This window comes from Elaeis guineensis, chromosome 5 (genome assembly GCF_000442705.2).
Source record: "Elaeis guineensis isolate ETL-2024a chromosome 5, EG11, whole genome shotgun sequence".
In the NCBI taxonomy this organism is placed as follows: domain Eukaryota; kingdom Viridiplantae; phylum Streptophyta; class Magnoliopsida; order Arecales; family Arecaceae; genus Elaeis; species Elaeis guineensis.
In genome coordinates, this window is record NC_025997.2 from 128454649 (window position 1) to 128479250 (window position 24602).

The 24602-nt window shown below is 37.3% G+C and overlaps 2 protein-coding genes across 8 annotated transcripts; one reads left to right on the top strand and one right to left on the bottom strand.

Moving 5' to 3' along the window:
• The first annotated feature begins 5082 nt into the window (after positions 1 to 5082).
• Positions 5083 to 9623, top strand: LOC105045769 (putative respiratory burst oxidase homolog protein H). 3 transcript variants are annotated; one of them, XM_010924160.4, is made up of 15 exons: positions 5083 to 5521; positions 6090 to 6252; positions 6332 to 6380; positions 6488 to 6601; positions 6709 to 7128; positions 7214 to 7600; positions 7699 to 7794; positions 7904 to 8019; positions 8099 to 8201; positions 8291 to 8379; positions 8473 to 8623; positions 8714 to 8860; positions 8957 to 9085; positions 9167 to 9245; positions 9312 to 9623. In XM_010924160.4, exons 1-15 carry the CDS (start codon positions 5083 to 5085, stop codon positions 9419 to 9421), a joined length of 2592 nt encoding a protein of 863 aa, XP_010922462.1. In that variant the 3' UTR covers positions 9422 to 9623. The 3 variants fall into 3 exon arrangements, with proteins under 3 accessions (XP_010922462.1, XP_073114616.1, XP_073114617.1); XM_073258515.1 differs by lacking the exon at positions 7214 to 7600; XM_073258516.1 differs by lacking the exon at positions 6090 to 6252 and having other exon boundaries at positions 5383 to 5521.
• Positions 5810 to 16082, bottom strand: LOC105045768 (uncharacterized). Of its 5 annotated transcripts, XM_073258517.1 has the most exons (6): positions 15920 to 16082; positions 8695 to 10614; positions 8417 to 8608; positions 7982 to 8167; positions 6362 to 7617; positions 5810 to 6285 (listed from the first exon to the last, which is right to left on the bottom strand). In XM_073258517.1, the coding sequence occupies exons 1-2, from the start codon at positions 15968 to 15970 to the stop codon at positions 9661 to 9663; spliced, it is 1005 nt and encodes a 334-aa protein (XP_073114618.1). In that variant the 5' UTR covers positions 15971 to 16082; the 3' UTR covers positions 5810 to 6285; positions 6362 to 7617; positions 7982 to 8167; positions 8417 to 8608; positions 8695 to 9660. The 5 variants fall into 5 exon arrangements, with proteins under 5 accessions (XP_073114618.1, XP_073114619.1, XP_010922467.1 ...); XM_073258518.1 differs by lacking the exon at positions 5810 to 6285 and having other exon boundaries at positions 7152 to 7617; positions 9678 to 10614; XM_010924165.4 differs by lacking the exons at positions 5810 to 6285; positions 6362 to 7617; positions 7982 to 8167; positions 8417 to 8608 and having other exon boundaries at positions 9415 to 10568; positions 15920 to 16080.
• Positions 16083 to 24602: the final 8520 nt, after the last annotated feature.

Consider the following 24602-nt stretch of genomic DNA (forward strand, 5'->3'; position numbering starts at 1 on the left):
AATACCGCTTTTTATTGAATGAGCCATGGGCATTGCATCTCAAGAGCAATATTTGATGTGAAAAGAAACTGATGGAAATATTTGCTCCCAAAAAAAAAAAAATGATGACTTCATGAAGAAGAAAAAGAAGAAAATGTGAATGCAATCATTATACACGACTAGTGCGAGATAGCAAGGATGCTGGAGAAAATTTGAATGCAATATTCGTCTGAAAAATATCTGCAATCATGTAAAACAAACTCATATCTAACTGAAGGCCAACTTCTTAAATGTGTTTGGGCTTGGGCTGAATGGCTAGCCTTTCATAATTCACTGGGTCAGTTTTGCACCTGAAGTAGAACGAGGCAGTTCATATGTATGAGATCATACAGAGGCAATTCATCCTTGATCCTTGTGTCCGTAATAAAAAAAATTGGAAAACGTTATACCTTTCTAGGCACTAAAATAAAATATAAGGTGCTGAGAGGAGCTAAATATTATCCCCATGGAAGGTCGAGGGGCATGCTGCAAATTGGATATAGAGGGTTTAGGAAAATTAGTACTCAAGCTTCGAAGCACTTTTTCGTTGGCCTTTTTTTTTTTTTTTTTGTTTAAGGCAACTTATTTTTTCACTGCCACCGACCATTTTGTCTCTTCAATTAGCTGGCAAGATACGTTTAGAACCTGTAGACCAGTAGCAGTCAAACCAAAAAATGATTTGACCTATAATATCTCATGATCGATTTCTTAGTCTGCATTTGTTATTTAGCTGGCATTGTCCTTAAAATTTAGTCTACCTATCCGTGGGTGCAACCATTGGCTCTCATTAGGTAGCATGGCGCAGACTTTGTGGGCAAGTCCCATCCACCTGCCATGAATCCACCACCCTAATATTTAGTGAGAGAGAAAGATGTCACCGTTCTCAATTCCCCCAACAACCATGTGTCCTATAAAGAAGGGTCGTAAGGTGTTGCTTTCTTGTTTGATAAGGACGTCGTCTTTGTCTATATATGAGAGGATCCAGCCTTGCAGGTCGAGAACAGCACGTTATTCTGTGTCAATGAGTTGGCAAAGGGATTGGAATAGAGGATAACATGTCAGACATATACGGCTCAACAAAATACTTGTTTGTCTTGTTCGGACCTAGCAGGATAAACTTGGTCGGTAATAAACTGGGTAAATTTGACACCTGAGGTTGAGGAAGAAAGAAGCAGAATAAATATTGGTAGGTGCATGTCAAAGCTCTAAAATAAAAAGAATGAGTGTAGAGAGGAGCTAAAAGGTACCATTCACATCGGAGATTGAGAAGTTAGAATCATGTTGAGTTTTTTATTGGCCAGTTTATTTGTTGGCATGTGTGCAGCTTGGTAACATGGAATCCATCGTAGTTTTAGGCAACTCATTATTTTTTTTTTCCTTATTTTCGCTGACCATTCTTTTACTACCTATCTCTTCAATTAGCTGGACCTAGGTGAAGGACTGATGCACAAGAATGGTGGTGCCAGTTTTGATTTTGTGGGACTAGGAAATTTAATATTGAAAGCATTAATATTGTTTTATTAGATGTATATGCCTGGTAATTGTTGAGTAGAAGTTTTATTTTGGAGCCCTTGATATAGTCCTTGGTTTTTTTTAAGTGTTTACGAAAAGAAAGCACAAATGCGCATGGAGGACTGATGATTAGATGAAGAATGTCTCGAATCTAGATATCAATCATAACATGGCAGTCAAACCAAGGAAGATTTTTTATATAACATCTCATTAATTAATTTTTAAATATGTATTTATTCACTTAATTAGCTGGCCTGCGCCTTCAAATTTAGTCGACCCATCTGGATATAATTATTGGCTTCCATTAGGTGGTGGGAAGTTGGAAAGACCCATCCACCTTCTATGAATCCACCACCCTAAAATTTAATGAGAAAATATCTTACTGTTCTCAACTATCAACAGTGGATCCAACCATGTGGTTGGAGAATCTAACCATGTGTTAGGTGTTGATATGTTGATATCTTGTCGAAAGTAAAACTCACAACCGAATGAAAGTTTTTTTTGTTTAAAATTTATTTGAGGTAGAGAGAGAGAGAGAGAATTAAAGACTCGCTTGTCGTCTTCTTCAAACGATATGTACGAGCTGAAAGAAGGAATAGGTTGTCACCCCACCCATAAGAAGGCAGCCAGGCTGGTAGAAGGGAAGGGTCGGATCCTTGTACTGCGAAGGAGCCCACCATGCTTTTTTTTTTTTTTTTTGGACAGGACTAAACGTACCCACCATTGATAAGATCCAAGGGGGTTGCTCTCACGACTTGATTGTGAGAAAATGACTTCGGTTTCTTCGAACGCGAGTCGTTGCTAATGAGAAAGCATGCATGCAAACAACTCGCGTTGCTTCTCCTCGCACCAATTGCTTATTACCGGCACAATTATGCGTACATGTGTTTTTGGATACCCAATATGTTATAAGAAGAGGAAATAGAGATGGAGATGATGTGGTATAACTTGATAGAAGTATGGCATGATATTAATTCTATAATTTTTTTTTATGAATAAATATTATAAAAAATTTGATCAATTTTTTCATTGATCAACTTATTTATGATCTCACATTGTTCAAAATGGATAAGTTATTTTTTCATAAATAGTATTTATCCATAAAATGGAGAAAAATCTTATCCACCTAAAAAATGACTAAATATATTTTTTCATCAGTTAGCAAAGAAGGCATTTAATTTTATTCCTAAAATATCCCATCTCATCTCCAATGCCTCCATCATTTAATGCTTAATAACTCAATTGTCAATTTTCTCCAAATCTAAAAAGTATAAAAAATATTTTAAAAAATATGGATAAATTTTAGTAACTTATCCAAAAAGATAATAATACAAAAGAATATGATAATAGATTTCGAAGCCACTTTTCTATGTGTAAAAAAGTATGAGTAGATTATTTTTTTATCTAAATATTATCTGAAAAATATTTATCTAGAAAAATATAGATTTTTAAATAAATTTTTTACCCATAAAAAAATGGATCCCTATGGTTTAGAAGAGGAGATGAAGGATGGTAGTAAGCAAAGAATGGAGAGGCGGATAATTTACGAGTATTCATTCGAAACTGGTTGTGGTATCTTATTTGTCGATGGGTTAGATTTGTGCCCTTCTATTTTTTTTAAAAAAAATAATTAGGTTTACTATATAAGCAAGTAAAACTCAGCATTCAAACTGGTTAATCAATTGAATGAGGTTTCCAGATAAATTGGCCACTTGATTGAGCAATTCTTGTTAGTAATTCAAGAATTATGCAGGGTGAAGTCTAATGATAGGAATTTGAGGAAGACAGGTTCGATGATCGACAAATATGGAAGCAATTCGAGATAGCTTAGATATTTTAATGACCACTTATGCTATGCGAGGATAGTATCTATTATTTTATTGTCAATATGATAACATGTGTCCCATGCAAAGTAGATAAATGAGAAAGAAGACAACGGCTTCTAGTTTGTTGTGCTTTTGCTATCAACAAATAGGAAAAAAGTGATCATCGATGGATGAATCAGGATATACATCAAAGAAAAGATGCTCCTTATCCTATCAATTGAATCAACTTAATTTTAACTAGAATATCATATTTTATGGATGAGTTAACTTCAAAGTTGTCCCTTGAGACACGTAGCTACTGCCGCCATCTCAACCAATGAACTTTCAAAAGTACGATCACATCAAGTGCCATGCTGTATTGCTTAGGAGCATATTTCACCACACAACGCAACATGCCGTTAATTTCTATCATGTGATGGGCAAACAAGGGTCTCAAAGCATCACACAACACAAACTCAATTCATTTTGGTGGCTCATGCTAGCATTGCTCTCAAAAATAATGTTAATCAATCAACATGTATTTTCCTGGTCTTTTCAATCACCATTCATCAATGAAGAGAATCTTCTCTTTTGCTTTGAGCAAGGTATGCGTGTTCTAATTTGCATCTTATGTTGTGTGATAAAGTAGAAAATGGCTCCACATGGAACAAAGTCTAATGCATAATATATGACCGATACCTTAGAAAATCATTAAAGACACTATGCCACCCTCCAACGTACCAACGCAACTGATGTAGTTGATAGTGATGAGCATGATGAACTTGATGCATAATATATGAAACCATACCATCCTCCGATGCTCCAACATGATTGATTAAGTTGATAGTGGTCAACACAATGGTTTTAGAAAGAATGACAAGCCTCTCTCTCTTTTACAAAGTTCACCTTTCTTTACCAAAAGAAAAGAAAAAAAAAGTTCCCCTCAGATATCATCCACGCACCCAATCCACTGTATCACATTCATTTGTGATGAGGACATGCACTCAGTGAACATTAGAATCTTGCAGGGAAATGTGTTCTCAAAAGACATATCAAAAGCGTTTCCCAACCACCGGGTGTAACAAGTGAGGAGCACCCTTGGTGGTGCAAGTTTGGTTCAACCTTGAAGGGAATATACCATAAGGCTGCTGTACAAAATGACGGTGGAGATCGGTAGGACCACTCAATCAGAGAGCATCATATCGTCCAATGCAGTCCAGCCAACGGAAGTGTAGGGTGGAAGGTCTACATCGTGGGCTCAAACACCTTTTTTTTTTTATTATTATTATTAGATCAGACGGCTAAAATCACCGTGTAGATGACATGAGAAAAAAGGACATCTCGGGGCAACGAGATGGTGAAGCGAGATGAACTACCCGACAACTCTCGGATGCGTCCATAGGGATTTCCGTGCGGACAATAAATCCACCGTCTATGAGCAGGATGCCAATTATCTATGGACGTGATGCTTTAAAGCGGGAAACATGGACGCCAGCTCCGGATCCGCATATTATTCAATATGCGAGCAACCGTGGTTGAAGTTGTTTACACCGCAGCAACGGGCCCCACCGATAACGGCTATAATTTTGCCCCGCCCCCTCTTTCTAACCATCCTCTACCCGCCCATCTTCGTTTGGACCACCACAACCCCCCCCCCTCTCTCTCTCTCTCTCCATGGAGCCTGCAACACCTCCGTAGAGAGAGAGAATTCTCCTAAGCTCTGGAAGCAGCAATTAGGACTAAGAAAATGGTATCGCCACATGAACTGGTTGATGTGCCGCTGGCCGATCCTTCAGCACATGAGCTTGAGAGCATCATGATTCACGGCATGGACAACCGATCGGTTCATGAAGCTTCAATTCCATTTGTGCAGAATTCAGCAGCCCCAAAACCTCTGAGAGTCGAACCACAGCGAAGCCTTGCAAGAACTTTGATGTCCCAGCCCAAGAAGATCAAGGAGTTGAGACGGTTCTCACCGCGTGCGCCGGTCAGGGAAGCAGTGAGGCATCCATTTGGCAGGCGAATGCGGAGGACGCAGTCTAACGCAGAATTGGGGCTCAAGAGCCTTCGCTTTCTCGATAAAACAACGGGCGGGAAGGAGGATGGATGGAAGGTGGTGGAGAAGCGGTTCGACCAATTTGCCGTCAATGGAAGGCTACCCAAGGAGAATTTCGGGCGCTGCATTGGTTAGTCTCTCTTTGCTTCCTCAAGCAAATCTTCATCTTTCTCAGTATTTCAGCACTTTTGAGGTCCTTCACAGCACAAAACAAAATATGTCACTTAAAAACAGTTCATAATAAACTCACAGAAAGCCTGTGACTTCGTGATGAAAACTATGTTAGAGTTTTTACCTTGTAAACACTGTCCCTCTGCATCAACCTGTATATTGGTCCATCAATGTCAGAGCACCTTTCTGTATTCTCATATTATGGTAGAATAGACAGAGAGACTATAAACATATAGATCATAACAACTTGAATAAGAATATTAGATTTGTGAACCAGTGTACATTTGATTTGACTGCTATGGAAATTTATATTAAGCAATGCAAAATCAAGGGCATTTCTGAGGAAAAAAGGATCTTAATCGAGCATAACATAAGCACCACAAGCTCAATACCAATGATAACTAATGTTTGCAAGGTAAAATTTTCCATTCCATACAAATAATAGCCGAAGTAGGGAGAACTAGAAGCAAAAGATCTAGGCACGAAGTTATGCGGTTCTAATATTCAAGCTGAATTCCTTTTGAAAGGGATGGCTGATTCTAAGGAGTTTGCTGGGGAGCTTTTTGCCGCCCTAGCAAGACGGAGGAACCTGGAACCAGAGAATGGAATTACACAAGATGAATTAAAGGAGTTCTGGGAAGAGATGACGGACCAAAACTTTGATTCCCGGCTAGGGATATTCTTTGACATGTAATAATGCTCTACCTTCCTCTTTTCAGCACTCTGACAACAAAGTAATTACTTGATGTAAGTTGCTCTGTTGCATTAGGTGTGACAAGAATGGGGATGGAAAACTTACAGAAGATGAGGTGAAAGAGGTCTGCAGCTCAAACCCTTTGAATTATTGTCAATTCCTTGTCAAGAATTGCTTTTATCAATCAAGATTTCAAGGAAAATTGATTCAGATTTGTGTCTTTATCCAAAGGTCATCATTTTGAGTGCTTCAGCAAACAAACTTGCAAAACTTAAGGGGCATGCTGCAACCTATGCTGCTCTCATAATGGAGGAACTAGATCCTGACCAACTTGGCTATATTGAGGTACCAATAAACCCATCATGATTTCCGATAAGTCGCCAAATTTGTTCAAAGATGAGATCTAGCAGCTAAAAGATGGCAGTAGTTAACATTCTCAATCATTTCACCAGATCTGGCAGCTTGAAACATTACTGCGAGGAATGGTGAGCTCACAGGGAAATGAGAAGATAGACAAACGTAGTCATACCCTTGCGAGAACAATGATACCAACGCAGTACAGAAACCCAATCAACAGAAGTGTCAGGAAGACAGCAGATTTCATCCATGAGAACTGGAAGAGGATTTGGGTTCTTTCACTATGGCTGACGCTGAACATAGTACTATTTATATGGAAATTTTACCAGTACAGGAGGAGATCAGCATATGAAGTGATGGGCTATTGCGTATGTGTAGCCAAGGGTGCAGCAGAGACCCTGAAACTGAATATGGCACTCATTCTCCTCCCTGTATGTCGAAACACCCTTACAAGGCTCAGATCAACTGCTCTCAGTAGAGTCGTCCCATTTGATGATAACATCAACTTCCACAAGGTAAGAAGGCCCTTACACTGCCAAGTCTACTGAAAAGATCTTCAACTAAAATTTTATTCTTCTTTCCATTTGCCATATTTTGCAGACAATTGCATTGGCCATCACCATCGGGGCTCTTGCTCATACAACTGCTCATGTAGCATGTGATTTTCCAAGACTAATAAAATGCCCAAAGCCAAAATTCATGAGTTTATTAGGACGAAATTTCAATTATCAGCAACCAACATATTTAACTCTATTATCCAGTGCTCCAGGGGTCACTGGTGTCCTCATAGTCATCATAATGGCATTTTCTTTCACCCTAGCCACACATTCTTTCAGAAGAAATGTGGTAAAGTTGCCATCACCTCTGCACCACTTAGCTGGATTCAATGCATTTTGGTATGCCCACCATCTTCTGGTGCTTGCGTATGTCCTCCTTGTTGTGCATTCCTACTTCATTTACCTCACGCGGGAATGGTACAAGAAGACAGTAAGACCATGCCTTCTCTGCAGTATGCAAAGTTCTAAACATCATTATCAGCAAATATGAATTATATGAAGAAACATAAAAATCTAATGTTTCTGCAGACATGGATGTATCTATCAATTCCAGTCCTCTTTTATGCCTGTGAGAGACTAATCAGAAAATTTCGTGAGAAAAATTATCGTGTGAGCATTGTTAAGGTAAGCTACCCCTCATGGATTTCTATGGCCTCAAGTAGTAGAAGAATGAGCATTCAGGGTCAAATCAACAGACAAAAGAATAAATCTATACCTTCTGCATATTATACAGGCAGCAATATATCCAGGCAATGTCCTTTCAATACACATGAAAAAGCCACCAGGTTTCAGATACAAGAGTGGAATGTACCTATTTGTCAAATGTCCAGATGTCTCACCCTTCGAATGGTATATGTTAACCACCTCCCGAGATAATATGTCTGAATTATAATGTTCCTGTATTCGGTTTCTAATTTGTCTTTAACAGGCATCCCTTCTCTATCACTTCCGCACCAGGAGAAGACTACTTGAGTGTTCATATCCGGACCTTGGGAGACTGGACAACAGCACTCAGGAATTTATTTGGAAAGGTAAGATCAAGTCAACAAAAGCAATTAGAAATTCTAGTGAACATTAAATTTAGAAGCCACAATAACTAAAACAAACTTCTCTTATACAGGTTTGTGAGTCTCAAGTTTTGTCTAAGAAGGCTAACCTGGTCAGACTTGAAACAACAGTTGTAGCAGATGCTCAAATTGAAGAAACAAGGTGAGCAGAAAATGAATTATTGTTTTCACAAACTCACATTTGGTAAAATTTCAGCAACCCCGAGCTTTGCATAGTAATAGGACTCTCTTGCAGATTCCCAAAGCTCCTGATAGATGGGCCTTACGGTGCACCAGCTCAAAATTACAAAAAATATGATATTCTTTTGCTCATCGGGCTTGGAATCGGTGCAACTCCATTTATCAGCATACTAAAGGATCTCCTCAACAATCTGAAATCAAATGAGGTAAGTTATATATAATACTGTTATGAATGTATTAAAAAAGAGTATCACTAAACAAAAAGAAGAATACTGACAGCATTGAAATTGATGTAGGAAGTACAGAATATAGACATGGCAGATGTACCCAACACCAAAGGAAATGGTCCAGGAAGAGCTTACTTCTATTGGGTAACAAGGGAACAAGGTTCCTTTGAATGGTTTAAAGGTGTCATGAATGATGTGGCAGAAAGCGATCATAATGTACTTCACAGAAAATCTGTTGCTTCCTTTACCCTTCACTCTTCACTTCCATCTTCCTTTGCAAATAAACTGGTTAAAAATGTCTGGTTATTGCAGAATGTTATAGAAATGCACAACTACTTGACCAGTGTGTATGAAGAAGGTGATGCAAGGTCAGCTCTGATTGCAATGGTTCAGTCGCTACAACATGCCAAGAATGGTGTTGATATCGTCTCTGGCAGTCGGGTAATCATCTTTCACCTATAAATTTGTTGCAACATCAAGCAAAAGATTATGTTTTGCTTATTTCTAACTCATGCATGGCAGATTCGGACCCATTTTGCAAGGCCAAACTGGAGGAAAGTGTTCTCAGACTTAGCTAATGCCCATAAGTCTTCTCGCATAGGTAAGATTTATTCAAGTAATCAGGGCATTTATATTACTTGTGCACTTCATAATTTGTGGACTGCAGGTGTTTTCTACTGTGGATCTCCAACACTTACAAAACAACTGAGAGATCTTTCACAAGAATTCAGCCACACCACCACAACCCGCTTCCATTTCCACAAGGAGAATTTCTAGAATGGAGCCAAGAAATATTGATGGACAACATATACTTGTACAGGAAATGAAAAGAGAGAGGCAGAAATATGACATGTTTTCTTAGATATTCTATGTACAGAATTTCTATTTTTAGCTGTTTTTTTAATCTTTGCATCACATACATATATGGAGAATAAGTCCAAAGAAGAAGAACTTGAAACGAGTGAGATTTTCTCTTTCAGCTTTTCTTCTCACAAGAATTATTCAGGAGACTTCTTTTATTCCAAAGCAGTACCTTGAACCAAGGATTGTATTCTTTTTTGCTTTTCAGCTCTAGCAGTTCTCCCACTTTGTTTCTGAAATTTTCTTTGCGTCTTTGAAGCTTCCTGTGTAGTTACTTCCTTAATTGGAGTAGCCTGTACTAATTGTCTCTCACCTTCTGATGCAGTTGGCTTTTGCGACAGCTCTGATAAATTCACCATGCTTTCTGCATTCTGATATTTTTCTGAGATAGCTATGTCTTTGCCTGCTTCAGATACACACTTGTCAGAGTAGCACATTTGCAAAGAAGTTTCAGTGCTTTCTATTTGAATTATGCTTTGCCTCCTTTTTCTGCCAAAATCTACTTCTACTGGATTTTCACCCTTTAATTCACTTGTTTGGGATGCATCAGGGAGCTCCAATGTCTTTTTCATGCCTCCTGCATTTTTAGGACGACCTCTTCTTGTTTTAGCAATAGATACACCTGACTTGCAAATGGATTTGTCACACTTGCATCTTCGCAAAGCCAGAGCTTTTAGTGGAATGGAAATGTCAAGGGGTAACAACACATCCTCCAGTTCATGCCACTCAAGATCTTCAAAATCACCATCTTCATATGTCACTCTGTACCAATTTGCTTCGCTGTCATACTTCTCTACCTCTCCAGAATAATAACGATCTCCAAATAACTTCAGAACTTTCCTTCCTTCCAGCCATTCGCCAAAATATGGATCATCATTTGATCTAGCATCATTTGTGGTGTCCAGATGAGTGGATGTTGTAGCAACAAGAGACACAGGTGGTATGCCATTAATTACGATAGCAGGCTCCCCGATCACCTCTGATATAACTGCAGAATTTGGCTCTGGATCATCATGTACTTCTTCCATTGTAAGACTTGGCTCGGATGTATCCTTTTCATTAGCTAGCAAAGGAAGTGAACACTCTATAAGATAGAGGAAGTAGAAAATCTGTCAATAAGTGATGGAAAACCTAGCTATTAAATAAATGAATGTGAAGAAATCTCTAAGTACTGACTCAACATAGAGCAAGCATGATGTCATTTTAAGCAAACATTACAAACTTATGATTGTATGAATGTCCCTGATACCATCTGAAAAGGGAGTGAAACAAGAAGTAGCAGTGGAATGTGGCAAGCAAATCTCGAATTTACCAAGTCTTGTTGAATTCATAACAACCTGTTAGTACCCCTTTGCTTGGATGGATTACTACTAATGAAAGAAACCTCATAGGCAACACAAAATATAAGCCAGAAATGAGAAAAGGATCTAATTGAAATTATGGGACTTTAAGATGCTTAGGGCCAAACTAAAGAATCGATAGAATTTCAGGTCCAGACCCAAACTCCAATAAATGTGAATAAGATCAAGTTGTCAAAGAATACTGGTGACTGATGTTTAGGATTGACTAAAGGTTTAAGGTTCCGCAAGTTTAATTGATTTCCTTCACAAAGAGCACTGCTTTGAAGATAAAAGGCTTCACCATTTACAGGTTCACAAAATGGAGGATAAGGTGGCTGGATAGAAGCAGATCCATTTGTTGTGGAGGAAGGTCATAGCGCTTGGTGGGCAAGCAAGGATTGTTATAAGTTGATTCATAACTTGTTTAAGTACTGTGATTACAGATAAAAGGACTAAATTAGTTTAAGAGGATTGAAGACAAAAGGAAAATGAGTGAAAGGTGAAACAAATAATAGTAAGAAGAATTGCTCCAGACTGAGGATCTCTCTTGTGGTTTGAAGGCATCACAGTCTCATTGTGCAATCACAATATGAAACAAATGAGGAGAAAAAAGAACTACTTTAATTCAACAATTCATCTCAAGCTCTTCAAGAGTTAAAAAGAAAGGATCTTCTCAGAGAATTCTTCAGATAAAAAATGTCCAATACATACAAGGACACTTGAAGTGGAGGTTCCCTTATCTAGAGCACAAAGAAGAGCCTGCTGCTCCTTTTTTTTGTTATCTTTTGTTTCTTTGAACAATCCCATTTATATACAGACTTCTTTAGGTTGAAAGATATGGCCAACCAACTCTATTCCTATTCTCCATTATTATAATAAGTTCTTACAAAGAAATATTACTTTACAAGAGGTTTGAGGGTCATCTATCATTAGATCAAAAGAGGTTTAGCTACAGAACATGTTATATCTAGTAAAGATTTGAACATCGGGTTCTTTAAGTCTAAAAAAGAATTTATGCCGCTTCCACGAGGGAAGACAAGAATTTTGTTAGAAAACATGGTTTTGGGAGATAGGTTACTGCATGATGCATGGATATGTCATAGGAGGCCTACCAGCAGTTCTCAGGCTTGAAGGATACAGGACACTATCTCTACTAGCAATTCTTGTACTCTTTCACACTTCCCTTCTAGGTCTCAAAAAACATTTTCATTATCTTGGATAATCAGACATCTTTACAACAAATAAAATCTAACCACTAAGAACAGAACAACTTGAATGGTCCGATTGCCTCATTAGAGGACCCGTTGGACAATCCTAACTATCACAATTAGCCTCTGAAACAGACCTAATATGTTATCTTTAGGACATATGACAGCAACAATCAGTCTGCTCCAAAACAGCCTAGTTCGTCCCATCAAACTCTGCTAGTCTCATTAATCTTCCCTTTTTTCAACCCAACCTGGAATCCACACTATCTAAGAGAAAAAATACTATACAAAATCAACCGGGCTAACCATTGTCCCTTGCAATTCTAATCTCAACCATAATCCTCTTAGGTCAGTCCTACATCAATTCCTAACCTAGAATGAATTATCGAAATCACAATTTGAAACCTCAATGATACTATACAATCTCAACCCGCTACCTTATGACGTATAAACCCATATCAATACAGGGATATTGGCCGGTTCAAACCATGAGTAGATACAGTAGACATACCACATCTCCTACCATACCAATACATGAGCAATATACGGCATTCACACAAAATTTCAAACCTTCATCAAATGGTATTCCTGGTCTGATGAATATGCAAGTATTTGAGCAACTATCCACAAAAAGTGCATCAATTAGAAACATTAATGTGATGCTTGCATATCATAGCTATTAATAAATATGTATTCTTTTTCCTAATCTAAGGATAACTTCTAAACAGTCCCTTTTATAATATATCTGAAATAACGAATTTCAGTCTTTTATTTTTCTTGCTTCTAAGCAGGATTTGAAATCTCATGCATCAAGCTCGTATCAATCACATACCGGTAATACAATCCCCATATCCGTTCATGGTTTGCTGAATTAGATAATACCTATATCCTGATGCAGATGAATACAGCCTATATGGGTTTCAAGCAGTACGATATGGTGAACATTTTGATTGCTTCTACGAAATAACAAAATGATTTGGAGCTTTCGTTTGCATTCTTGCTTGCAAGCTATTTGTAAAGCACGTCATACAACATCCCACTGAAAATGCTATATAAAAATGGTCTTGAGGACATGGAATAGAAAAGATAATTAATATATCCATCACAAATAAATTTGAGAATATCTTGGATAGTGTTTCTATGAACAAGGGATATGAAGTTTGGATGTATGTGGCTGTTTTGTCACTTGATGGAACTGAGGATAAGTTAAATGTATTACATGGAATCATGTGGAAAGAGTTTAAGCTTGACAATGGCACGGTTGCAACTATTTAGAGGAGCCAGCCATAGTTAAAAGAATAGAGAGCGGAGAGTAACCCACGAATATGGGGAGTCATAGTTGGAGAAGGAACACATGACTGCAAACTTTACGAGTAAGACAGAGGAGGATCTCTCATCATTACATCTGAGTCAGTTCACCATAGAAGCCCTTTCCTACTCCACCATTTCTCGAAATCTCATTCACAGAGTTGGCCTTCACATACAGACATTGTGCAGCAAGAATTTGAGACACAGGCATCCAACTAATTTTGTCCTTGTCTACATCAGTCACATATAATCTATCATAAATAGCTATCAATTGTACCATCTTCTCATCTTCAAATCCTAAAAGTTTGCAAATCATCAACTAGAAGACCCCAGCACCCTTCCCCTTAAACCCTTCTGTCAGCAAGAAAAATGAAGTCCATCATCCCTCAACTCTCCCATCTCCGTATACATTTTGCCACACCTCAACAAGACCAACACTCTGACATACTCAGCCTTCCCATAATAAGCCCTTTCACTGACTTCTTCAAGGTAATCCACACAATTTCTTCTTTCTCACATACTAACACATACAACACTGACAATGTAGAAACTAAAACATGCATGCAAGTAAGCTCAAAGAATTTTGTCAGATGGATCATATGGATGCTAGCACGAACCAAACAACACTGTTTGAAGATGAGACTCTATAGATCATCTAGCAAATCTTGATCAAGCATGGAATTCAGATATCCACAACTGTGAGAACTGAGAACTCTATCCAATGCAAATAGGTCAGATGTCAAATAACTTGTATTGAATGACATTCTCTTGAAAAATAGCACCCAAGGGCAGGGATTGATTAATCTAGTAGCATATATTACCTTGAGTTCAAATGAGCCAAACCAAAAATCCTATTTAGATACTTCAAATATCACATATTCAACTTAGGAATCCTTTGCACCAAACTCCTAGAGAGCATTGACACCAATCCTAGCCTTATATTGGTCCATCTGCCCCATCAGATTGGCATTCAGACATTTTTTCAGAGCATCATATAGTGAAAGCACCTGACCTTCTCATCCAACGTTGCTCCTTGAGCTCACTTTCCTACATAAGCAAAACTCGAACAACGTCAATCTCCCCCTAGTTTCTATGCAAACCAACTTATTCAACTTGTTCCAATAAGATGGAAGAGATGGCATCACAAATAACAACAGAATATCAAATTGCCAATCAAAGTGGAAAAACTTAACCAAGAAAAGTGTTGCGGCCAATCGCCTCGTCGCCCGATCGCCGGGGAGCGTGCACCTGCAAAAGGAAGTCCGCACTGACCGGAGGCGGCTCCGACGGGGACCCTCCGACGGTCAAGTCAGAGAGGTGACTGGACAACAGTGAAATGTAGACAAAGAGCTCCGAGAGAGAGAGAGAGAGGGAGGGAGGAGCAAGCCTGAGTTCTTGGAAGAGACGGAACGGATCGGTCCCCCGCACTGTTGCCTTCCCCGGTATATATATAGTGGAGCACGGTATGGCGCCGTCATTAATGGCGCAGACAAGTGAGGAACTGTCAACTCACTGTAGACTGTCAGAGCCGCTGTAAAAATGTCATGTCGCCGTGTGGCCGTCTAATCACCAGGGTTGACCTCGCTCTCGGCGGGACAATGCCCCTGGGTAACTGTGCCGCATGTCCGTGTCAGAGCTGACAAGGTCTGGCGGCTGTACGGTGATGGGAGGAGACGGCCGACCCTTGGTCGGTGGCCAGCAGAGTGGCGTCGGGTTCCTCCGTCAGTCGGCGAGTTTCATGTGAGTCGGCCTCTGGGTTTGGTCGGTCGGGATGGATACGCCCGACATACCTCCAGTCGGCGATGGGCCATTGAAAAGCCGTCAGTAGCGTCCGTTAGTCGGGCACTCCCGGCTTTCAATCGGGGCGCCCCGACCGTCAATCGGTCGATATGCCCGTCAGTCGGTCGGTCGGCCAGCCGATCGGTCGGTCGGTCGGCCAATCGGAGATGGTCAGTCGGTCGGCCAGCCGGTCGGTCGGTCGGTATCCCACAACAAAAAGGAACATTTTTTTTCTTATTTTTTGGAGATTGCAAAGATCCATGGTACGGACCTCACAAATAACAAAAGGATATCAAATCTTCTTTATTCTGCACCCCACCCCCCTTTCCAAGTTTTAACTTCCAAATTATCAAGCCTTCCGCTAATGTAAGCTCAAAAATGCCACAGTATCATCCACCAGTTCAACGAAATGCCAATTCCTACCACCAAAAGCTGTAAAAATCCAATATTTTCATCCGCTACACCTTTGCTGTGGCTTTACCCAAACCCTAGAAGCTAAGCTTCGGGATTTCAAATTCGAACCGAGCGACGGCCGAGCTCAGCTATGCCAGCTTAACCTGAGCTGACGGCCCACTCGAACCATCCGACTCCCAAGCCCAGCATTTAGGTTTAAAGCCAGATAGGGTTTCGAAAATGAATGGTTTAGGAACGCGACCGCGTTCCCTCTACATCTTTTCACCGCCAGGACGGCGCGGGACGACCATCACCACCGGGATACGAATTAAGGAAGAGGGGAGAGAGAGAGAGAGGGAGAGAAGGCTAGGGTTTGAGTGGTCGACCTGGAGAGAAGAGAACCGAAGACCGAACCCCAGCCATTCCCCAAGCTCCATCGCCGCCGCCAGGGGAGCGAGAACGGGTGAGCTACAGAGGCCAGGAGGAGGACGCGCTTGGAAAGAAATAGAACGACGGGGAGAAGCGATCGTGGCCGTAGAATTTCGGGTTCTGATTTGAATGTCTTAATTGCAGACGACGATCTCGTACTGTTATTCGGTTCCGACCCGGGCTTGGTGAATCTGAGCCGTACGATCAGCTGGCAAGCACACGAAACGATTTGATAAGATCAGATGGTGGGAGGTTGTGGGTTTTAACGGCCCGGGCGCGGCCGTGGTTAGGGGGGCTTTGGGCTGGGCCGATTGACAAGTATGGACAGTTTACATATATACATATATAGAGTATATACATACATATATATAATTATTTTAAAAAATAATTTTATTGTAGATTTTGACATGCAAATCCCATTACCCAAATGAGTTCCTTTTTTTTTTTTCTCTCTAAGATTTTGACATGCATCCAACTTTAGATATTGAATTTGAGATGGAACACTCCCTCTTCTTCAACTAATACCGATCTATTTAATGATAATTATTGTCCATATCTTTTTATTATTTTGTTAAGACATATCTCTTCATTATTAAAACACAAAATTTTAAAAGCAAAAAAAGAGGACAATTTAATTAGTTAGTCTGTGTTACAAGATTTTCTGCCAACTATACTCAAAATAGTGTAACGTTCCTTAAGCCATTGTAATATAAATACTCAAATAATATTCTAACATAATTTTGATGCATTTTTCTTTTTACGCATGTGCGTTTGCACAAATACTTATATTAGTTTTATTAAATGTTGTAGTATGCATATAAATTCTAATTTTAATTTATATGTGTCATGGATGTATTTGTAAATGCTTTGAATTGCACAATGTTTGTGTTGTCGTAGCTTAAATCAAAAAGGATGTTCAAAATGTTACCAAACAAAAAAAAAAAAAAAGGATGTTCAAAAAGGATATTTTGATTGTTATTCTAACTGGGCCCAAAACTTAATGATGTAAGTTTTTAGATTGAATCGAGTTCCAACTTATACATTAAAACCTTCTCCTGGTTAAAATTGAACTCCTTGTTCTCCTTAAGAACTTATATCAAAGCTAATGACCGACGGTCTTGGACCACTTTAGAAGTTGTGCAGGTGTTGAATTGGTAATTTTTGTTCCATGGGCTAGTGGAGCCAAGCTATGGTGAGTGTGGCATGCTGAGTGGGTGCAACAAATGGACTCAATATGGCAAGCTAACAAAATAGAGCAAAAGTACGTTGGATTTGAATGCAAGCTTAGGCGCGATTCTTAAAAGAGCAAACTGTTATAAAGGTACAGAGAAACATGGCTCTGGGACAGCAAAGCTCGAGCAACTATAGCAAAGTGTAGCTCATAAAGAATAGGATCTTAAGCTTGAGCATTAACACGCCGTGTCCTCAAAAATGTAGTTAGGTACGAAGCTTGATCAAAGAGTAATGGATTAAAATCAAGTTCTGCTATTTGATCGAACCTAAAACCTCGTAAATTATTGCTTACCACCGAACCACCATAAGAATATTAGCTTCTAATTTGAAGTTATAATTATTGTACTTATCAAAAAAAATTTCACATTACAATATATACTTATTCAAATATATTGTAGTATTTCAAATTTTAATAATTAATTGTTTTCATAAAAAAATCAATCCTCTTGTTTTCAGTTGAAAATAAAAATAATGAATAACTTCATTTTATTTTTATGGTAGTTTGGAAATATTTTCATTTAAATATTAAAATAAATAATTTCAACATATTTTTATAATCGTACATAGTTTTTTTTCTAAAATTCTTTAAAAGAAGATATTAATGATTCTTTTTATTCATACTATAATTAACAATAATAATAATAATATTTAATATAGAATACTTTTAATATTTATATTATGCATTTTATTTAAGTAATTCTTTTGATATAAATGGTTTTAGTTTTTTATATAGTTTTAATACAAATCATGTTGGATCAATTGTCCATATCCTTAGTTAAATCCATCTTCAATAAGTGTGCCTTAGACGATTAACTAGTTACAGTACACTGCTTGTAATATTGATAATAGATTTTGCATCAAAAATTATTTTTATCTAATTATAAAATTAACTTGACTCATGTAATTTATTCATTAAATGGATCAAGCCAAAACAAATTGAAAGTAATATATTTGAAGCATCAAGGGTTTTATTTATAAAATATAATATAATCAATTTCATTAAATTTACTGTCTCTCTAATAATAAATAAATATTAAAGATTCTTTTTTCATGAGAGTACAAAGAAGATATTATACATCTTCATATTAATGAATTATTTGTAATCCACTTTTAATTGTTTAATAATTACTAACATATATAATACTATCATGAAATAGATTGAAAATCCAAAACTAAACTGACCTATACTTCTTTAACTATTTAACTGATTTGACAAGTCATGCAATCTATTCACCAAGCAGGTCTGGCGAAATAAAGTTGAAAGTAGTATATCTAAGCTATTAAAAATTATGAAGTATAAATGGAACATAAAGGTGTCGTGATTATATAATAATTTTTAGTAATAATTTTGAGAATTACATATCATATTCCTTTAAATTATTTTGAGAGAGCGTTTATAATAATAGATTATGTCAAATATTATTAAAATTCTATTATTATAGATTTGTTTGTTGTAGTGCCTGTTTCATCTTCTTTGCATCATTGAGAATCCTCTTTGCACCACCACCTGATGAGCTGAGATCTGGAAGCAATCTATTATTTATAGGCATTAAAATTTAGTTGTGTAGATGTTGTTTGGGAGATACCTTTGTTTAGAAACACTCCTCAATTTGTGATTTACGTGGGAAAAATAGTCTTTTGGATGCATAGACGCTGATTCGTTTCTAGGCTCTCTTATGATGGTTTCTTTTTATTTTTTGTCATTCCACTTATTTGCAATTAAAGGATTGTAACTTTTTCACCATTTCTCAAGATTTTTTTGATAATATTTTTTTAAAATTTTTAAAAGACAACTTTTTTTTATAGACATAATTTTATTTCTAAAATTAGTAAAGTTCTTTCCAAGATATAAAATTAATATCTCATAACTCAGCAGTATTCAATTTTGGAATCAGAAAAGTGGTCAAAAGTTGTACCTGCAATTTATGATAATTTTTTACTAATTTTTGACCCTCCACATCTGAGCAGAAAATTTGACTTTTTCATTTGGACTGCAAGAATGATTGCTTTTACTAAACTGAGCAGTTCATGTTGTGACATATAACATAGACATAAGATTTCATGAAAAGAAAAGCAAGTGCATTTTAGATTAATCCCAATTAAATATAACTATAATGGAATACATGCATTAACGCACACTGGAGGTATGAGCAAGGAGCCATGCAATTAACTATGGAAACATGTGCGGACCTTAGTTTCAAGTGTCTGAATTACAAACCATAGCCTATGGAATTAATAGACACTCTCAGAGAGTTCACATCAATGGATCATGGATATAGTTTCAAACTCAGCTTTTAATGTCCAAGTGATAAATGCTTTAGTCCCATCAACCATAACGACATGCTCACATCTCAAGGCGTGGAGGGGTGTGTTCGGTTCCCGGCAAGTAATTCACATTTCGCTCACTCATAGCAGTTTCATGTCATTAATTAGTCTAGTTCTATAGCTACTAACGTGATGCAAAGGATCCTGAAGCTTTATCTATAGCAGTTGAGCCTCAAACCTGAGGCAATATATACATATCTTTTTTCCCCCTTTTTAAATAATTGACTCTACATTTGTTCTTTACTAGAAATTGCAATTCTCGAAGATGATAAGTAAGAATTGTTTATGGCTCTGCATATTTTGACAGTTAATTAAAACAGTTTTCAATGATTTACTTTGGTGCTGCTTCTATGATAAAATGATTTTTAACAGAATACTATCTATGATTGTTGTACAATGTTAAAAAGTCTAAATAGCAGCATTTCTAAATGTGAAACGTAGTTCATGACAAGTATATGAATAACATTCGTATACATGAAGATTTTATAAGAAACAGGATAATTTAAAAAAATAATCATTGTGAATTATAAGCAATATATGTAGTGACCCATATATAGGAGGTATTAATTATTGAATCTTGAGATGGGCATGTGGTAGCCAGAAATAAATTATACATGTAATTAACATTGATTTTTAGTCAAACATATATTTAGATATGTAATCAAGTTAGTGAAGGATATTGTCTGTACCATAGTGATGGCAATAAATCAAAAATGAGCCGGAATAAATTACACATGTAACTCTGTTGTTTGGCCAAGCATAGATCTGAACATGCAATTAAATTAGGGAAGAGTATGAGATTATCTATGTCATAGGGATTACGGCAATGGGTTGGATATGGTCAAATATGCCATTATCTATATCCACCCAATACTTATGCGATAGTCCCATATCGATTGTGGAACTAATAAATTATCGATATATAATGACTTAAGTAGTTTACTACTAACAACTTGAGTTTAAGCATTTTGGACCACATGGTTCAGACCTGAATAAGTTGTGGGGTCAATAGACTGCTTGGAGCATTACAAAATGGTATCAGAACCACTTTCAGGGGTATTATCATGTGGGGCCATGCTAAAATAAACTGTACATCCCGGTGATAGTGGGTATTATCATGTGGGGCCACGCTAAAACAAACTGTACATCCCGGTGATGTACTCTCGATTTGGTGGAAGAAGGTTGACCATCGAGAATGATGACAGAGTATGGTGGGCTTATCTTCGGAGTCTCACATGGATATGTATTGGGAGGGGATATTAGGGTCAAGTACGGTCCTGATGAGGACGTCAGAGATTTGGGGGATAGTCCCACATTGGTTGTAGAACTAATATAGTCTCGAGGAATGTCAGATCAGATAAAGTGAAATAGGTTGGGTCATGTAAAATTACAAAAAATAATTTTTTTAAGATACAAATGATCAAATTTTTTATTTTGGGAAAGGGATATTTGTGAAGAAATATATATTCGGATCGATTTTAGGATTGATTTATCATTATCCATATTTGTTCCAAAATTATTTGGATTGGATAAAATTTATCCTATTCGAATAAGATTGAATTCGATATCTAACGGAAAGGAATAACTACTTAGCCATCTCTATTGTGCCGTATGCTTCACTTAAAGATGGCCTACTTAGTCGGAAAGAACAATGCTTTTAAAATAAAATTTTATATAGTGAAAAATCAGTGGCATTTTCATGATGGCTTTAGGCACTCCCATGCAAAGTTGCAAACGCTCGTAGAAGGCCTCAACTCGAGCTCCTGTCTTATGCAACCACGCTCTCCCTTGTCTGAACAGTATTACAAAGTAGGGCTACAGGGAAGAGCCCGGTGGAACAACTCCATGTACGACGCGTTGCCTTGTTGTTCCTTAAATTCCATGGATAGCCACAGTCACCGAGAAGGGAAGGCACCTGTGCTTTTACTGTAAACTATTATAGAATGGGGACTGTGGAACGGTACGCTGCGTTCCTTGTTGCGTTTGTACGCAGAACTTCTCCTGTAACACATTATGTCCATGTCCCCCCTCCTGCCGCCAGCTTCTGGTTGGGAGAATTGGAACACGGCTCCTCTTCTCGAGGAAAATAAATGTGAAAGTGGGAAGGATCTGATGCTGCTCAAAGGGTAGGTCAAGGTGGAATTCCGTGGGACCCAGGCTTCTTTGTTTTGGTCAGCATATAAAGATAACCATTGGCAGAGTGGACCAGCATATAAAGATAACCATAGGCCTATTTATTGGACGTCCTCCCAACCTCCAACTCATTAACATTCACAATTCCTATATCTATTCGTTTGTTTCTCCAGTACACAAAAACATTGAGCTGTGCATGCATTCTTTTATGCATCTACACCTTTCAAATCAGCAACCATCGGTCAAATTCGATAGCATAGCTAGGGTTCAGATTGCATCTTTCACACAAAAAGATGATTTATCTTTTTCCTTTTTCACGATGTGTACGACTAGATCATGCAATAGCTGCTAAAAGATTTATGTAGACAGATGAAAGAAAAAGTTCAAAGTGCTTTAAGAGATGTACGTATGTGCGAGACATGAAGTGGTATTGTGAAAAAAGATTAATCATTTTATGGTATGGAAGATACAACTTCAACTAGCACAGCCATGTCATGTAATACAGGCTCTCTCTCTCCAACTTTTCTCTTCTTTTTTTTTTTTCCTTCTTCTCTTGACTGCTGAGTCTACTTTTCTTATCTTATACTATGACTCATCATTTAAATTGTCAAAGAACGAAAATACAAGATAGAAAAATATGAGGTGAGAAACATTGATGGTTATACATGACTCACAAATAAATACATTATGGAAGTTTGCATTATATAGTAAAAGAGATGGATACGCATCATCTCCCATACATTAACCTTTTCTAGTTCCATAGTTCAAAGGTTATGCACAAATTGATATCCCACAAAATCATTAGCTTAGCATGAGCCACATGCAAGGTATTTGTTCCTGATTAAAATTAGCTTTTAATTATGTCGCATAATTATCAAATGTGAGAACTCTCATGACTCAAGATCTCATCTAATTAAAAGGATAGCTAAGAAATATTATTTGCATTATTCCATGACCTTATATAAAATCCAAGATCTGTTCTATCGATACCGTATCCACAAAGATTAGTCGAAAATATTATTTGAATTTCTTAACCCTATATAAAAAATATCCAATATTTATCCAATACATAGCGGATGCGAGACTAAATATATATTTGCTTGGGTCTTTACAAGAAATTAGCACTGTATGATGGGGGCAGTAGAAAAGCTAGGATTAAAGAGGGTCCAACTTAAGTAATTAAAAAGTCAAAAATTTAAATAAATAGCTTAACAAAGAGAAGAGGTCACAGCCATCCCAAAGAATATGTAAAATGCTAGTGAAGATGATCTGAGAGGTGCAATATTCTGAACTTTTGGTTGCCTACTTGTCATTGGATAAAAATTTACTTATCCAACATACAACCTGAGTTGCCTGGAGCCGTGATAACTGCAGTGGTGGATGATTCAGAGGGGCTGGTTTTGGATCATTATCCATTGTGGAACACCATGCATGGATGCTCTGCAAAATAAAAGTCCAACCCGGTATTTATGTTATCATTCCACCATATATATATATATATATAGATGGATCTTTTCTTCATGTTAGTTACCGCAGATTTAAACAAACAGCATGCTTAGAGGTGGCGTGAGGTTCCTTTCCCCACCGCTGCCGTCCCTCTAGCCTCCACTGTTTTCCCTTTGACGAGGGATGGAAATCCAACTTGGAATGTTGTCGGTAAAGACAAAACGATTTTTTTTTTAACCAATAAAAAGGACAAAACGATTTGTCTAACCAAAAAAAAAAAAAAAAAGACAAAACGATTTGAATTATAGCAATGGCAGCGGCGTCAAAGGTCGCTCAGAGAGAGAGAGAGAGAGGAATGGCGTATGGGGAAGGGGAATATGAGATGATTTAAGATATGATGGGGAAAGGTCACATCACCTACGATTCTCACCGTACTGCCCTCTGCCAGTGCTGTTGCTAACATTAGCTTTTGGCCTGACACGTTCTATTTCCACACGTCTATCTTTATTTGCTCACCAAAGCTTGGTTAGTGCAACGGTATATACATGTGCACCATAAATTAAAGCACCAACTATATATATTGTATGTATAGGAATGCCCGCTACAACGAACACGGTACTCCAAACCACATTACCCCCTCTACTACAGACTGTTGTTGATACAATAATAGGTAGTGGAGGGTACTTCACAAGTTGCAGAGAAGAGAAAGAAGGGCAAAAATAAATAATGCAACACTGTCATAAATTGACAGATTGAATGAGAGGAGAGAGAATGGGTAATCTCTCGTGGACTTTGTATTTTTTTTATATTAATTCTGAAGCGCATGTATGGACAGTAGAAATTTGCTGTTTTTTTTTTTTTTTTTGTGGTAAAGGTAGAAATTTGCTGTTTGAAACAAAAATCTGTGGATGAAAAGGGTCTCCTAGCCATAGAGGTGAATTTGAATGCATCCAAAGAAAAAAAAAAAAAATCACATTGTCTATAAAATACTTTATCATTTTTATTTATTTTCTTTTGACTCTGCCCCATAAGGTGTGTCTTTGAAAACTTTTTCTTAGTATAGAAAAATTATCCCATGTCACATTATTTTATTGGTACGAAAACTGGATGAAAGAGATAATAAAACAAATGATGAATCTTTTTTTGTTTGGATAGAAAAGATAAAACATGAAAACAAATATCATCATAGGGATGGTATCTGTTTTACTGTATTGGATTAGCGAATGACAATAATTTGAAAATATCATTTCCTCATGAAAATACTCTCACTTATATTATATTAATATTATATCAAATATATTAATATAATTAATATCAATTATGTTAATATATTATAAATATATTAATATATTTATTTATAAACCGAAACATACAAAGATTTACTTATAATAAAATATATATTTTCTAATATATAATAAATTTAAAAATATTAATAATTCATGTAAATATAGCTCAATATTGATGATATTTATATAAGTAGGCTAAAATGGCCAACAAATAGAC